Source organism: Camponotus floridanus, unplaced genomic scaffold (assembly GCF_003227725.1).
Source record: "Camponotus floridanus strain SB8 unplaced genomic scaffold, Cflo_v7.5 scaffold111, whole genome shotgun sequence".
In the NCBI taxonomy this organism is placed as follows: Eukaryota; Metazoa; Arthropoda; class Insecta; order Hymenoptera; family Formicidae; genus Camponotus; species Camponotus floridanus.
The window spans coordinates 429,244-445,460 of record NW_020229228.1 but is presented as its reverse complement, the minus strand read 5'-3'; the positions used below and the strand labels follow the sequence as shown (position 1 = coordinate 445,460).

At 33.2% G+C, this 16,217-nt stretch overlaps 1 protein-coding gene across 7 annotated transcripts in view; it reads left to right on the top strand.

Annotated features, from left to right (window-relative positions):
• The window catches only part of LOC105257642 (longitudinals lacking protein, isoforms A/B/D/L), a 237,980-nt gene that overhangs the window by 147,705 nt on the left and 74,058 nt on the right, over positions 1 to 16,217 (top strand). The window contains exon 7 of one of the 7 annotated variants that reach the window (XM_025414465.1): positions 9,756 to 9,982. The exons of 3 other annotated variants lie outside the window; for them this stretch is intronic. In XM_025414465.1, the coding sequence (XP_025270250.1) occupies positions 9,756 to 9,967 (212 nt within the window). In that variant the 3' untranslated portion in view covers positions 9,968 to 9,982. Of the gene's footprint in view, positions 1 to 653; positions 932 to 3,670; positions 4,286 to 7,264; positions 7,480 to 9,755; positions 9,983 to 16,217 lie in introns of those variants that run through there. 3 more of the 7 variants (XM_025414468.1, XM_025414462.1, XM_025414423.1) reach the window with 3 other exon arrangements.

The window sequence follows — 16,217 nt, the reverse complement described above, 5'->3', positions numbered from 1 at the left end:
TTATTTTCAAGATTTATGTGATATAATTTCTGTGATTTAAGTTATATATGCACAATATTTTTGCTAAAATTTGAATAAATTTTATAATTTACTTAAATTGTATTCGTATGTGTATAATCCAATTGCTTTTATTAATCGACTTGATATTATTGTTTCAGCTTTATCGTGGCACACATTGCTCTGTTTGCAAAAAGATAAATAGGATCCCGGCAAGAGCAATACGTTACATTAACAAAGAAGAGATGCCATAGTACGAAAACAGATTTACGTATGCGCTGTTTGCACTAATGGTTATATATCGATAAAACTTTTGAGTCAAAAGTTTGAATGTACATAAAGGTGTGAAATCGAAACATTTTATTATGGGTTCTATACGCATATTCAAGGTTGCATCGATAAGCACAGGAAGAGGGACTTTCCAAACTCAGTTAATTAATTCTTGCATTTTCGACGAGTCGAATTTAATCATTGCTCTCATTCAATTCGATCAAATTTTGATTCGATATTTACTCAAGATAATACATTTTAGCCATAATCTCAGCAATATATCTATTAAAACGACATCGTCGATATTTCGTCTGAGAATCGATGGAGAACCGTGCTTTTGCCTAAAGTCTCCGATCCTATTAACCGATCTGACATTGATGTTTCAGCTTTGTTGTGGCCTAACAAGATCTACATCAGTGACGCACTATACCAAGGAAGCACCAGCGACGAGACGCGTGAGAAGATTCACGTATGCGCGGATTGCGGCAAGGGCTACGTGGCAAAGAGGTCCCTCTGGAGACACCGGAAGTTCGAGTGCGTGAATGCGAGACCGAAGTTCAGTTGTGAGAAGTGTCCGTACAAGAGTCCGCATAAGTGGCGCATGGACACGCATAGAAAGACAATTCACGGTTTCTTCTCGACCGCTTAAATTTCGTACTGTTGACAAACTGGACTCAAACATTGCTCTCGAACGATCGGTTTTGATTCGAATACTCATTGACCCAATGACGCTTTTCATCAATTGTTCCAGCAATAGCTATCGGCGATCCTTCTATATTGACGACGTCATCGAGATTGAAATATCGATCTCTCTTGTCTGAGATTCACTCAGAAATGATAATTGCCGGATGCTTGCGCCTGAGATGATCGGTTGCACGTATTAATCGATATGACGATCTTAATGTTTCAGCCTTGTTGTGGCCTTACAAAAGAGTGTACGAGTATAACACCGGTGAAGCGCTGCAACAGCAACAAGGAAGCGCCATCGAAGCACACGAGAGGACTTACATATGTGCAGACTGTGGCAAGAGTTATGCGGTAAAGAGATCCCTTTGGAGGCATCGAAAGTTCGAGTGCGTAAACGCGAAGCCAAGGATCAACTGCGGAATATGTCCGTACAAGAGTCCGCACAAGTGGTGCATCGACAGGCACAAAAAGAAGCATCACAATGTTTTATAAAATCACTTCCCAATTAATTAACATCGTCCAGTCGGTCTTTGAGGTTTTATGCGTAATAAAATGATCTGTTCTTCGTTGAGACATTTATTTTACATAGACCGAGTGGAGGATTTGGTATAGCAATATTGACCCATGGAATAAATTCTATTTGATCGTTAGTATTTTTCTGTGCGATTTTTTATTTTATATAAAATAGAATTTTTTTTTAATAAAATTGCATGGAATTGTGTACACATAAGAATAAGATAAAAATTTTTATCCTATGACTTGGTCCCAAGTGGTACTCTAATTGTGGAACGCTTTTATACTTTTCTGATTTTTATACTGATCACCGATAACAACAACTATTGTATTTGTAAAAGTGCATAAAATACTTAACATTTTAATATTAATCAAATAGAAAATTGTTTCGATAATATAATTATTATTTTATTGCGACACGAAGAAAACAAGCGCTTTTTAATTAAAACATTTACGATATTTTTGCGAAATTTAAGTTTTAGGCTATTTTCTTATGTTATATATATATATAAAATTTTAATTTTTTTTTAGAAAAATATTATTATGTTTACTAAAATGTATGGATGAGAAATTTTGTTTTTTATAAAAATTTTTTCTATTATTATTTCATTGATGTTTTATCATATTTTACTTTACATTAGAATATTTATGTAAATGATTGTATAGTATTAAAAGCGAAATAAATTTTTTCTGAAGGCTTCTTTGACTAAATCCATTATACTACTGAAGTTTTTTTTTTTAATTCTTGAAGCCTCTAACAAATAATTATTTGATTAGAAAAAGAATCTTAAGTTTTTTATATATTTAACAAATAACAAGTAAAGACGTCTCAAAATAGAATCGAGACAACTGAGTGAAAATAACGAAAAATTGTAAGAAGAGACTGAATATCGATGCGAACATTGCTCTAAAAAGAATGTAAATAATAGTTAGAGAAAATGTGAAAGATCTAAATATACAAAACATATATAATGATATTAAATTGTTACAAATGTATTTTTTAGAGTATTCTGTATATTTAAATTATAGGCAAATAAACTTAAAAACTATTACTTAACTTAAAAAATATTATTTGTAATAATAAATCAATCATCCTTCAATTTTGGATTATCGTTATATGTATAATAAAATACGATTTTCAGGGGATTTAAGATATTTCTTGTTCTCATCTAAAAGTTAGTTTTTTTTTTCAAGAAAATCTGAAGAACTCAGACTTTGTTAGAAAATAACTTTAGATTTTTCACTGGAAAAAAAGTGATGAGAGGAGATATGTAACAAGCTAAATAGTTATTCAAGAATCACTAAATTTATTAAGACGGAAACATCGTTTTTACTTTAATCCCTGAATTCTAATCGTTATGTTTTATGACAAATATTTTAGTACAAAAGTAAATTAATGTCTGTATATATTATTTCAGCAATATACATGTGAATGTTTTGATAGAGAAAAAAATATCTGACGGCTTAATTTACATAATTTTTTTTGATTCCGAATCAGGCTTCTATTAGAACTTATAGAGTAGTTATTCTTGTGTGAATTATTTGCAAAGTTTTCCAAGCTTTCATTGATTTTTAGGATGGCTTCTGAATTCTGAGAGACGCACCAAGCTTTCAGAAAAAGCAAATTTCCGCGGATCTTGTCGCGGCAAGAAATATCCATCTGAGATAAATAAGATTACAAGTTCAATTTATGAGATTTTGATACTCGACATATGATAGAAATAATCTATAATAGAGATTTGTGAGAAATGTTTTGTGATTTTTCGAGAGAGAAGAATATAAATTCGAAAAAATTCAGATGTTTGTACATTAAAAATAGATTGGGAAATCTTTGATTCAGTTATGTGTATAGCTCTGATAAAGAATATTAAAACTGTGATTCATATAAACTTGGGAAATTTCATGTGTTCTAATTGTTGTAAAATTAATCAATACTACAATACATATATATGTAAGACGCAATGTTCGCCCAACCATTCGAATTTTCTTCTCTTTAAATTTTCATCCGAATATTACATGAGTAAATTTATTAACGTGAAGTGAATACATCTCATAAGTCGGACTGTTTGCTGCCTTAGATAAAATGCTTTCCGTGGCTCTATCCTGATTGTTTCTGTTGAATCCTTTTTTTCTCTTGTGCGCGAGGCTTGAATAGCGCAGTTGACTTCTGCTCAAGTAACTAACTTGGTCTCTTTGTTTCCAGCTTATCGGAAGATGTACATGGGTGATCAGGTCCTCGGCTACACTTGTACTATGTGCAGCAAATTCTACAAGATGTGGAGCAATTATTTGAAGCACAAGTGCGAGCCGCCACAGTTCAAGTGTCCGCTCTGCCCGTTCGCCGCCTTCAAGGCCTTCATCCTGCACGCTCATCAGGCCGAGCAGCACTTCAAGGTCACTTCACCTAACACTTAAACGTCCTACGACGGTGCGGATCGGGGAGAAATTGTCGAATTGCCTTAGTCGTCGTTGTGATTCTTCGTGGCTGGTCCGCCACACTGTCGTGACTGTCAACTGGGGATTTGCAGCTCCGATAAAAAGATCTATGAGTAACTCGTTTCGAGATCTCGACGACCATTTTTTTTCTAAGTAGTTGCGATTAGAGACCCCGAAAAAGCATTCTCTTTCCGAAGAATATATTTTTCGTAAACTCTTGTAAGTTCGAAGACGATGATGTATGTAGTCTCGAGTCCTTAACATAGGCTGACGTATTGTATTAGTTAATAATTAGATCAACGCATTTTGTCACGTGGTAAAAGGAAACTCGGATCTCATGAATAGTCAATGCACATAAATTTTTGAGAGGTTTGAAGAATCGGAAAAGTCATCATTTGTAGTATATCTTTTTTTTCTCTTGACGCTTCGTTATATATAATCACATAAATATAATAATGACCGAGAGTGCAAAAGTTTATATATCAAGTGACGAATAACGTAATTTAATCTATAGTAAACTATAAAAAAAGACTGAGTGACAATAATATGGCTTATACAAGATGCATTATTTCATTCATCTTGCGCTTTTTTAAATATTGTAAACATGTTTACACACACACATACACACACATATTTTTCTTCGTGATCGAAAGGACACGATATCAAAAAACATTTATCCGTCATTGCATCAGAAAGAATGAAGTATGCTATAAATGAATATTTTGTCCCATAATCATTATTGGAATCTGACGATAAGTATTGTTGCCAATGCTATACATATTATTGATTGCACTCTCGCTGCATATATCAATCTCAAAATTCTATCTGGGCACCAAGTGCCAGCCGCTTAATGCGAACACACATAAAGATACCGTATAATCCATAATATTTATAAATGCATGTATTTTCGTAATAATACCAACAATAAAGTGTCAGAAAAATACCAAAAGCGAAACAAGAATTTTCTCATTTTCAGTTAGTATAATGAAATATTTTATACGCGATAATATTTTTCTCCTGAATCCTTTCAACAACTTCAGATCCGAAGTTTTACCAAATAATAGACAAACAATATAAATTCTTTCTCTCTAAAATTTAATAAATCTTCGTTTATAAATAAAGCGGGCATCCTCTACAAGATCCTAGTATCTTTATTAATGTAAAACTTTATTTTATTTATTAATAACGCTATTTTTTCAGAGTGACATCATCTATTATTATATTTTCTTTTCTATAAATATAATTTTTTTCGCGAAGATTTTCGGGGCGCTATTAAGACCATTAAATGCGTTCCCTGTTTCAGATCGTTCGAAAGATTCGACAGAACATCATGATTCCGGTGAGCTACCCGATGGCACAGGAAAACGATTGGATATGTAGTTCACAGATTACTAATGTCGATGCTAATGCTTTTGCGGAGACACTGAAAGCATTTTTGATTGTCGTCAGTCGCGTGTCGAGGCGATTATATTCAACTTGGCTCTCTTCCTTCCGTTTCAGGTTTGCACACGTGCTGCGAGTGCAGGAAAACATATAGGTCGCGGATGGCGCTGAACCGGCACGTGCGAGAGGAATGCGGCAGGATCTTATACACCTGTCCATACTGTCACAACATCATGCCGATGAAGTTCAATCTATTGAATCACCTGAAGAAGGAACACGGTTGCTAAAATTTAATTGTCGAAGAGACACTTAGGTTGCTCACTTCGCGAACGTCCCCGAGATTGACAATCGGTACTTTTCCGTGCTAGAACGAACGGTGCTCTTTTAAAGTTATGATGTCAAGACGATGATGTCCTTGTGAAACGTGAGACTTATTTGCAGTACAACATTACGATTAAGAACAATACTTGTAATCACATTTATTGCGTTGCATTGTTATATTGTGTATATAAGAATGGAAAATTCGAAAGATATTTTATGCTTTACGCCAGACAATTTATGAAATTTTATATATTTTGGCGCACCTTTTGCTGTATATAATGTAAATTGATTATTAACATATAAAATATGTGATGTTAATAGATTACATCTGTTATATAATTGTATAAGCGAAAGTAAATGTTAAATTGTATCTTTTAACGATCAAATGTTGTAGAAATTATAATGCGCATAAATGCATTTTTCTGGAATATTGAATGTTAATATACTATATATATTTATATATAATGACTCATTTTGTGACTCATATGTGTTTCCTTTTTATTCTTTATTAAATTTTTTCTTTATTAAATTTTTTTAATCGATCATGAGCGATTGTTTGATATAAAGTTTTGCAACTAAGAATAACTTGGAAGAATTAATAAGAGAACTTGTTTTTTTTTTTTTATTATTTGTATACTTTCAAAAGATTTTTTGTGATCAGTTCGTGATATTTGCGTACATATCATCTTTACTATACTATTTTTTTCATAAAATTTAATTTGCTTTTTCATCTAGGTTGAATATAAAAAAAGAAATATTTGAGAAGAATTTGCAAAATTAAAAATGTTCAATAAAAAAACGCCCAAACATATGTATCTACTTTTCATTTTTCTAGGAAATCGTAACGAAAATTTTGCTTTCACAAAAAATTAGTTGAATAAGTATTACCACATTAAAATGTTTAGACATATATAGCAATTATGCGATGTTTTGGCAATATTAATATTAAGAAAAATACTAATGAGTGCATGAAAATTCGGTTATGTTCGCCGCAATTTGATATTTTGCTTTTTTATTTCGTGCTTTCCCTGTTTTCGTCCTTAACAATTGCAATATGTAATTCTTGTCTACGCCGATAGGAACGGCTGGACTGTATGCAAGAAGAATACGAAGAAAGTACGAAAGGTGCGTAGATTTAAGCTGCCTTGCGTGCATTTTTTTAGTGTGTATCTACAAGACGGATATTAACTTGAATAAAAAGGTCGTTGATGTTCAATTTATAATTGCTTGAAACATTTTGACGTTATTCCGATGGAAAATATCTCTGTGATCAAAATTAAAATTAGATATTAATAAAATGATATAGATGTAGAGATTATTCGAAACAGAAAAAAATTACATTATTTCGGTTAAGTTCTAGTCATCATTTAGTTACTATTTTTATACTATATTGTTATGCTAAATATAAAAAAAATTAAATGTTTGATCAAACTATCCTTTGCGCATAACATGTAAAAGATTATCATATATTTATTTTTAATTGTCACTAATTATAGCAAGTATATATTCGGAGAAAAAAACATAATTGTGATTATTTGTCTACAAATTCACGAGAACAATTTAAAAATAATATGTTGTATAATATCAGCGACCATTGAAAATGAACGACCAAGCTATGCGATTCGTATTAACACGATCATATTATTTCTCTTTGCAGGCGGTCTTTCCGGAAATCAGATGCACACATGCAAGAACTGCGGAAACGTATACGTGTATTACAGCTCGTTGACGAGACATGTGAGGGAGGAGTGCGGAAAGTCGCCGAAATATCAGTGCCTATATTGCCCAAAGAGATCGAAATTACATTGCAACCTGCTGAAGCATATGCGAACGAAACACGGTTTTGAGCAGGGCTGAGAGTATCGAAATTGTCTGGTGGTGGTCGTGGAGCCGCGAATGAAGACGAAATTTCAATACGCAAGATTGATAACAATTTTTTTATTCGTTTACTTAGTAGTTTTACCAAAAGAATCAACAAAAATCTATATCGCAAATAATTTTTATATCGCAAATAAAAATGTAGACTTGCAAAACATTGCGTTTTGATAGATTCCTAATAAATACTCGCAATTAATACCTCTCAACAGTCGTACGTGAAAAATACGGATTATAAAATAGTATAATTTTCTACATCATCGCATACTCGCAATGGTATCGTAAACGTTTTTGTAAATAAATATCTAGCATCTAATGTTATAGAAGTCATTAATATTAAGCTTTGAAAATCTTGATCGTTTCAGATCTTTAAGTGAAGTGCAAAAGAGCGTATCGTGCGATTACGCTTTTTTTTATGAATCTACGCTTGATCTACGCTTGAAAAATGAACAAAAAAATAATTGTTAATAGAGATATTACGAGACATAATGTTTTCCTTGTATATTATATACTATACTATTTCGTTAGCGTGAGATACCAAATATACATTTTGTATTAATTGTCAAACTAAATGAAAGAGTTGAATATAATGTTTTTTATCTTACATTACATATTCTTAATAATTAATTTATTATATATTCGCGGCATTAAAAGCGGGATTATGCATGCATAAGACAAAATAAAATTAATATATTACATATATATTCTCTCATTTTACTAATTATATCATTTTTATTTAAATTGTCATTGTAATCTACTAAATTAATGTATATCTATCAATGTACTTTTAATTTAAAAGGATTTAATTATTCTTTAAAGCTACCATTACTCAAATTCTTTTTTCTTAAAATTGCATAATCCCACAGTGCTAAGATTGAAATTTCAATGCATCGAACATTTGAAAATGGAGAACGTTCGTTTATATTATTAAATCTGTGATCTAGATTGTTAATCTGCCTGTCGAGCAAAAGAGATTAAATGATATGTAAGGAAGATACGGGCGAGAATTAGAAACCTAACCGAGACCAGTTCGTGTTTTCATTCGAAAGACATCGATGTTCCTCGTTCTGATCGAATTTGATTCTCGATTCTCGCTGACAAGTCCACGTGTTGCTTTCTTTTTCAGAATACAACACCTGTCTAGCCTGCTCCAAGTCGTACAAATGGAAAAAGTCGCTACATCGACACGTGCGCGAGAGCCCGGAATGCTGGCCGGTTCTGCTCACTTCCGGCAACGGCGAGTTCATTCGGCAGATTCACTACAAGATGTTGTACAACACCAAGAATTGAATGAAAGGAGAGCGATTATTGGAGAAATTTTCTTGACTGCGAAAAAAAAAAAACTTGACAAAATTATTTATTATGTTTTTGCATTTGGAATATTTTTTGTAAAAATAAATGTTGTTATATTCTAATATATGCTATTAATCCATATACATGTACGTAAAGCAAGAATGTGTTTTTTTTTTGGATTCTGCTTTAAATTTTTATTTATTGCTAATTTATATGTATTTTGAATTTATATTAATCTTAATTTGATTTCTCCGAAAAATTATGTTATTTATTTCATTTTCCCAATCATATCACCATGCTATTCATTTGCTGTATGCAAAATAATGCATGAAATCGCAGAACTAGCTTGAATTCTGACATTCTTGTACCGTTTTTTTTCCTGGAATGAATGCGATTTTACTATTATCTGTTTAAATTTATCAGAAACAGTCCCACATATACATGCTTTCAAAAGTCCTAAAATATTATATGTAACAACGTACAAATACTTTCGTCATATCTATTATTTTGATAGATAATTTTATATTTTGATGCGTCAAAATTAAAATTAAACAATCATAATATTCCTAACAATCATAATATACAATGAAAAATCTCATTTTCAGCAAGATGGGCAATCGTAAGAGGAATCCCTTGCTCTCTGAAGATTGCAAATATTTATTATATCCTCTAGCATCATTTTTCTTGACATAATGAAATTAAAGATATATTTTCGTTGACACAATGATTTTTCACAGATTGCTCGAGTCTAGATATCTTTACGCTTGGCACGAATCACTTGACGTAAGTATTCCTCCTTTCATGAATGCAGATTTCCTCTTCTCTTTTTACCATCCTAAATCAATGATCCAGGATTGGCTTAGCTTCTGTTTCATTCCGAAAATTAATCTAGCTGAAGTAACCATACATCCCTCATACAATCGCTCTTTGTAGATCATTAGAGCAAATACTAAAATATCGTCTGCGGCTTTCTGTTTCAGGTCGTTCCGAGTTAATCAGACCTCTTGTCCTTTTGAAGAAGCCCTTTCCCTGCATGCATTGCGAGCGCAGCTATAAGAATAAGAGCTCGCTGAATCGTCACGTGCAGTACGAGTGCGGCAAGGAGAAGCAATTCAGCTGCCCTATCTGCCAGAAAAGACTGATCCAGAAGAGCACCCTGCACAAACATATGCTAGCCGTTCACGGGATTTGAGTGCGAAATAATTATTCTGTGTTCTTTTCGCAATAGATTTTCTTTCTTTTTTATGGATTATTGACTTATGGATTGAGGAATGCAATATTATTGCAATATCGACGAATATGTACAATGACATATTTGCTTGATTGATGGAAGCGAACTGAATAAATAGATTGTATTTTAGTCGATTTATCACTTCATCGTTTTGCCCTCACGGGCATTCTAATCTGTGTATATAATGCATATATATATGTCGATATACCTCTCACATATATGTTTGTATACATATAGCTGTTATATACCGTTATATAAATCTCCGAGTATATCAAAATTGTTTCATTCATCTTGATTCTTATTGATTCGACATGACGTCGTTCTACGTTCGTCGTTGCATCCTGTTTTTTTGGGGGTATTGTTTGAAGGGTTTGGAAATTGGTATCTTCTCACTCGAGGAGGAAAGCTGGAGCATGAGGAGAGTGTCGTCTATAATTCGCGAAAATAAAACGTAACACATTTTCTCGTTTGATAGATATTAAGTTTCACTCTCTTTATAAATCACTTGTATAAATATGTGTTTTCGAAAATATTTATATGAAAAAAATGTTCGAAAAGATTTCGGGGCCTCCTCTTTATCCATCATTCCTACCTCATGCAGTTTATTTACACGCCTCTTCATTTGGACACGTATCCTTGGTAAAAATCGATCCTGGTCGCACCTATCTTTGATCTTCGGGGCTATTGGCTGATACATTGTGTGTTGGGTTGGTTACGGGTTTTAATCTCACTGATCTTTTGTCAAACACATATTCGCATATTGATCAAGTGTCCTTGTCGTCCTCTTTCTTACCCTCTTACTTCCTTTCGTGCGTTTTTGTCGTCGTTCAGTGAAATCGATGTCCATTACGAGACATTTCCAAGCTCTCCGAATGAAATCGTGCTCCGCTTGTGGCAAAGCTATCCAAGGAAGAAGACGAGAATCAGAGTTTATCGTCTCAAGAAAACGCATAAGATATTACAAAGCAATTACAAGCAACTAGGAACTAGATTGTAACTATCTATCGGAAGAATTCTGATAAAAAAGCGGAACAACTTTGCCACGTCATTCGGAGCACGATCTTGACGAGACACACAGACGACGATAATAACTTCGAACTCGACACGCGGGATCGGCGGAAGTTTGCTTTTAATTCGTCGTATTAATTCACGTATCTATTAATAACAAAGTCACTTTTTCCCCCGATACCGCGTGGCGTTGCCACGAGGAAAACCGTCGTGTAAAACCGTGGAATCAAGCGAGCGAGCGTGTCAGCGAGCTAACCACATCTTCCTCAAAGATTTAATCTCCTTACCACCTTCGCGCCTCCGCCGGCGCTGGGTACTTGTTACAGGCATGGGTGCGTTACTGTCCTTGCTACGCTCCGACAGCTCCTACAAGCAGCAGCAGCAACAGCAACTCCCGGCGACGACGAAGAAAGGTCATCGCGCGTCCGCGCCGACGATGATGACGCGCGCCAACATTGCCATGGCGAACAGGCGTATCGCCAACAGCAACGCCAGCGTCAGCGACAGCTACGACGACGACAACAACGGAGGTCACGCTGCTTCCACCCGCGAGGTCGTGTTCCCGGATTCGTTCGAGGTGCTGCCGCAGCCGCACGACCTCAGCGTCGTCTACATGGCGGGCGTGCCGCACGAGCAGCAGCGTAAATTCCGCTGTCGTTTCTGCGGCAAGGGTTACCGCTGGAAGAGCACGATGCGTCGCCACGAGATGGTCGAGTGCGGAGGCAAACCGCCGGCCTTCCAATGCCCGGAGTGCCCGTACAAGGCGCGACAGCGTGGCAACCTTACCGTGCACTACAAACGGCATCATCAAAAGATGGGTTACGACGAGGTCGCTTAGGACATTTCGTGACATTCTCGGTGAAAAACGATCGTTGTGCGAGGTCTTCCTATCAAGGCGTCTTGAAAAGGCGATCCTTGCGGCGAGTCCGCTTTCTTCCGTGACCCTCTTGAAGGTCGATCGAACCGGGACCTGAGGACTCCGCTTCGCGGATTCTTCGATGTTTCGATTAATATGATTTTAACTTCGTACACACGATCATTGGCGATATACTAAATTTCTAACGAATTAATTTCAAAGTTGAGTGTACTTAATTTTAATACTCATGTCTCATTTTTAATTTTTAATTTGACTTTTAGAGAGGACAACATGACACACATGACGATTTTTAAACGGTTTACTAAGAGAAAGCATAGATTAACCATTCTGTGCCTCGTGAAATTAATATCACATCTGTTTTAGTATTCAAATCTTGTGTATATATGATCTTTTAATCGTGTCAAATTTAATCAATAGACTTTCAGACTTCAACCCTCTGTATGTCAGTAATATATTACATACATAAATATATACAAGAAATATTGAATATTGAAGTAAAATTAATTAATACTATAAACAATTAATTTATATGAAAATATAAATCTATATAATTAATGTTTTATAGTGATATTCACATTTTATTTTATTCAACTTCCATATTTTTATCGTGCGCGATATTATTGACATATGGAGGGTTAATGTCTGAAAGCTATGTATTAAATGTGATATGATTAAAAAATTTCAATTTTTTTACAAAGTTTAATGACATATTTTATTTGATTTTGCTTCTCATATAATAGATCTGCTAATGTTTAAAGTCATTACATTGTAATAACATGTCACATTGAAAAGTATTAGTATTTTAAAATTTATGATGAAAAACGTATACAAAATTATTAAACGGGCCTCGCGAAAATAACTTAGAGAATCTTTTTGGTTCGTATGCCTCGCATTCGATTCTCATATAAAACTCGAAATTCATATGTAATGATAATGATAACGATAAAGAAGTGTAATCTCAGTTTTACTTAGTATCGCACAATTAGTGCTAGATGTGGTCATCCGATTTGATCAACTTTATTTTTCTAACAGATAAATCGTGTATTCGATTAAGAGAACAACCGTATTGAAGAATACGATATGACGACAAGAGAATATGACGTTTGAATTAATTTCTAAGAAACGAGGAATTATTTGAGGAATCATAAATAATATTATTGATTTAATTTTACTTGCTGGGGTCGGTGATAAATCTAGTAGCTAGTAGCTCGCATAACTGTTGCTTTAATTCGTAAGTTAATTCGAATTCGTAACGTGATGAGATTTTTACCGCGCACAGTCGATCATCTGTCATCGAGGATTTGTTTAATAGTACTATTAGTTTTCGTCGCAATTTACGCAAGACTTACAGCCGTTGGAGGAAACGATCGTGCGAACAAGACATTCCATGAGATCTATTTTTCAAGGATCAGTACATTCCAACGATCGCGTAGATCGAACTCCACATAGCGCTTATTTCGTATTAGGAAATTTTTTTAGATATATTGATATTCTATAAAAATAGATACGCTATATAAATATTTGTGAGAGTTATGGGAACGGTTTTTTTTGCTTTTATAAATAACAGTCATTTAACAGTTATTGTTTAATCTAACAAAATATCCAACGTGACGATTCGCGTGATATATTCAGAATGAAAGTCTATCGATCAATTATATCGATTATATATATATATTTTATTCGAATAATCGATGAAAATTTTCCAAAGTGCCTTTCACGAGAAATCATCGACAGCTGGAGATACGAACCGGAACTCACGCGCACTCATTATTGATGATGTTTGCGAAATAATCTTCAAGAAGATCGGTTACCTGAGAACATTTATGCAGTCGGTTACGAGACAATAATTATCTCTGTTCTTCCAGGGGTTTGTGATCGCGAATGCGAATGCGTTGAAATTCTTTCGCGCATACGTTCGTAGATTACTCCATTGACCATTTTTAGCATTTTTAACAAGATGATGCGCTGATAGATTAAATGTTCAACCAAAATATTTTCATATAATATATTTATGTAATGTAAAAAATAAACCAAGAAATAATAGAAAGATTTATACGTTACGTGTCAGAGTAAAGTACAAAGAGTCGTATTTCGCTTCACGCGTGTTTCAGATAGCATAAAGAAGATTAGTAATAAAACGATATTATAATCAATTTAAAAAAAAATTATTTCGCTCTCTAAGAATCGAGAGTTTAACGAACAGTACATATCTTAATTAAGATCGCATTTGACACGTAATTCTCAATTATTGCTATTGTCCATATGTATAGAAAAAAAAAGTCAATTTTACTATTTCGATATATGTATATGTCTTTTTGGACCGATAATATATTTTTATAAACGATTGCCTAATTTTCCAAGGAAATTGCGATAATCGGAAAACACGATTGACATATCGTATAATATTAAGGACCACTTGTACCTTTAAGCAATTTAATGAGAACCTGCAAAGGGTTCGGTCGCGCGAACGGGTTTATCTTACGATCCTAAAAATTGTTACGTGCTTCATACACTTTTATATGTATATACAAAAAATATGTATATATAAAAAATAAGTCAGTATATATATATATATATATATATATATATATATATATTGACGAATTATGTTCTTTATATATGCGATTACAATTGTCATAAGATTACTTACATTCCGTTTTTATTTCACTCATTTTATAGTGATGTGAAATGATTCACACAACTTTTCAGTACGGATCGAGAAGATCAATCTTATCGCGCCGTGCAGAATCATACTCATAGCTTTATACGAATGTCTGTTCCATTTTTATATACATATACACGTTTATATACATATATACATACATGTAGAAATATATATATAAAATATCATTGAATTATTGCCATTTCTTTTGTTTATCATATTTCAATTTTTAGTAATAATAGAGATGTTCAAAATTTTTTAATTTTACGCCATTTATATTTTGGAACATTTATTCTTAAAAATTTTAAGATCTAGCAGAGGATAAAGCCTAATTTTCTTCCGGTAATTCGAAATAAACGTTAATCTAATGAAATCTCGAAAGAGTTGAAATGATAATTAGTATCATATCGACTAATAATTTCTCTTAATTAATTGCAGATATCAAGAATCCGCAGATACCAAAAGAAATGGTAATATTTCCCAAGTATATATATGTAAACACAGAGATACAACAGAAAGAAAGAGAGATACTAAGAAAAAGAATGAAAATGAAAGTTGAAAATCGACATATGTCCGGCCATAGGACGCGTTAGTATTTTTGATATCAGTATTTGCGAATCAGCGTTCGCGTCTCTACCTGCCTGCCTAGGAGATGTGATGTAAGACATACTCGTTGCATCTCTAATCATAGCTCTTAATCATGATCTTCGTCGTGAATGCCGGTCCAATCTGGCGATTTTCCGCCACCGCGAAGTCGATGCCGAGATCGACTTTATTATTCCGAGACCCTTGTTACCGAATTTTTACCGTTTAATATTTAAGTACACGTTTTACACGTTTTTTCGCTAACTTTTCCGTCTCTCTTTTTAGTCCTCGTTTAAGGTTTTAGCTTATCAAGCAAGAAGGGGACGATCAGAAGAATTATCGAATTATTCGAAGAGATTTTCGATTGAAATTTTATTCCGCTTCTTTCTTCATTCTATTATATTATCGATACATTTTTTTATTAGTATCTGAAATGATCAAATTCCCGAGCTAAAAATTAATTCCGACCGAAACTGCGAAGATTTTCATGCTATAATGAAAACACCTTAAGAATCGTTCCCCTTCGTTGCACCTCGATATTTTCAATATTTAATGTTCTATCCTCTTCTTTTTCTTTTCTTTTTCATTTGGTAATTTGGTTTATCAAGCGAAGTTAAGAATATTGCACGCGCAATTATTATCCTTAATATTATAATTATAATAATAATTATTAATATTATCAATAAAGAGGTACTCTTTATTGAGGGTTATTTTCTAAAATTCAATGTGTTCATTTATTTTTTACCCAAAACTCACCTTTCATTCTTTTTAGCAATAATAATTTTATATATTATTTATATTAAGGAATCTCTTTATTGACAATGTTATTATGCAATGAAATTTAAAAAATGTTTAATGTTTCTTATTTGTTCTTTACCGTATAATCTTTCTTTTGAAAACAAAATAATTTTAAAAAGTGTATATATATATATATATATATATATATATATATATAATACAAAAATATAATAAAAAAAATAATACATATAAATTTAATATTGATTAAATCTTTGTGAAATCCAGATTTACAACTTTTTTAAAGATTCAAAATCTGTTAAAAATTTTTAATTAATTTCTAT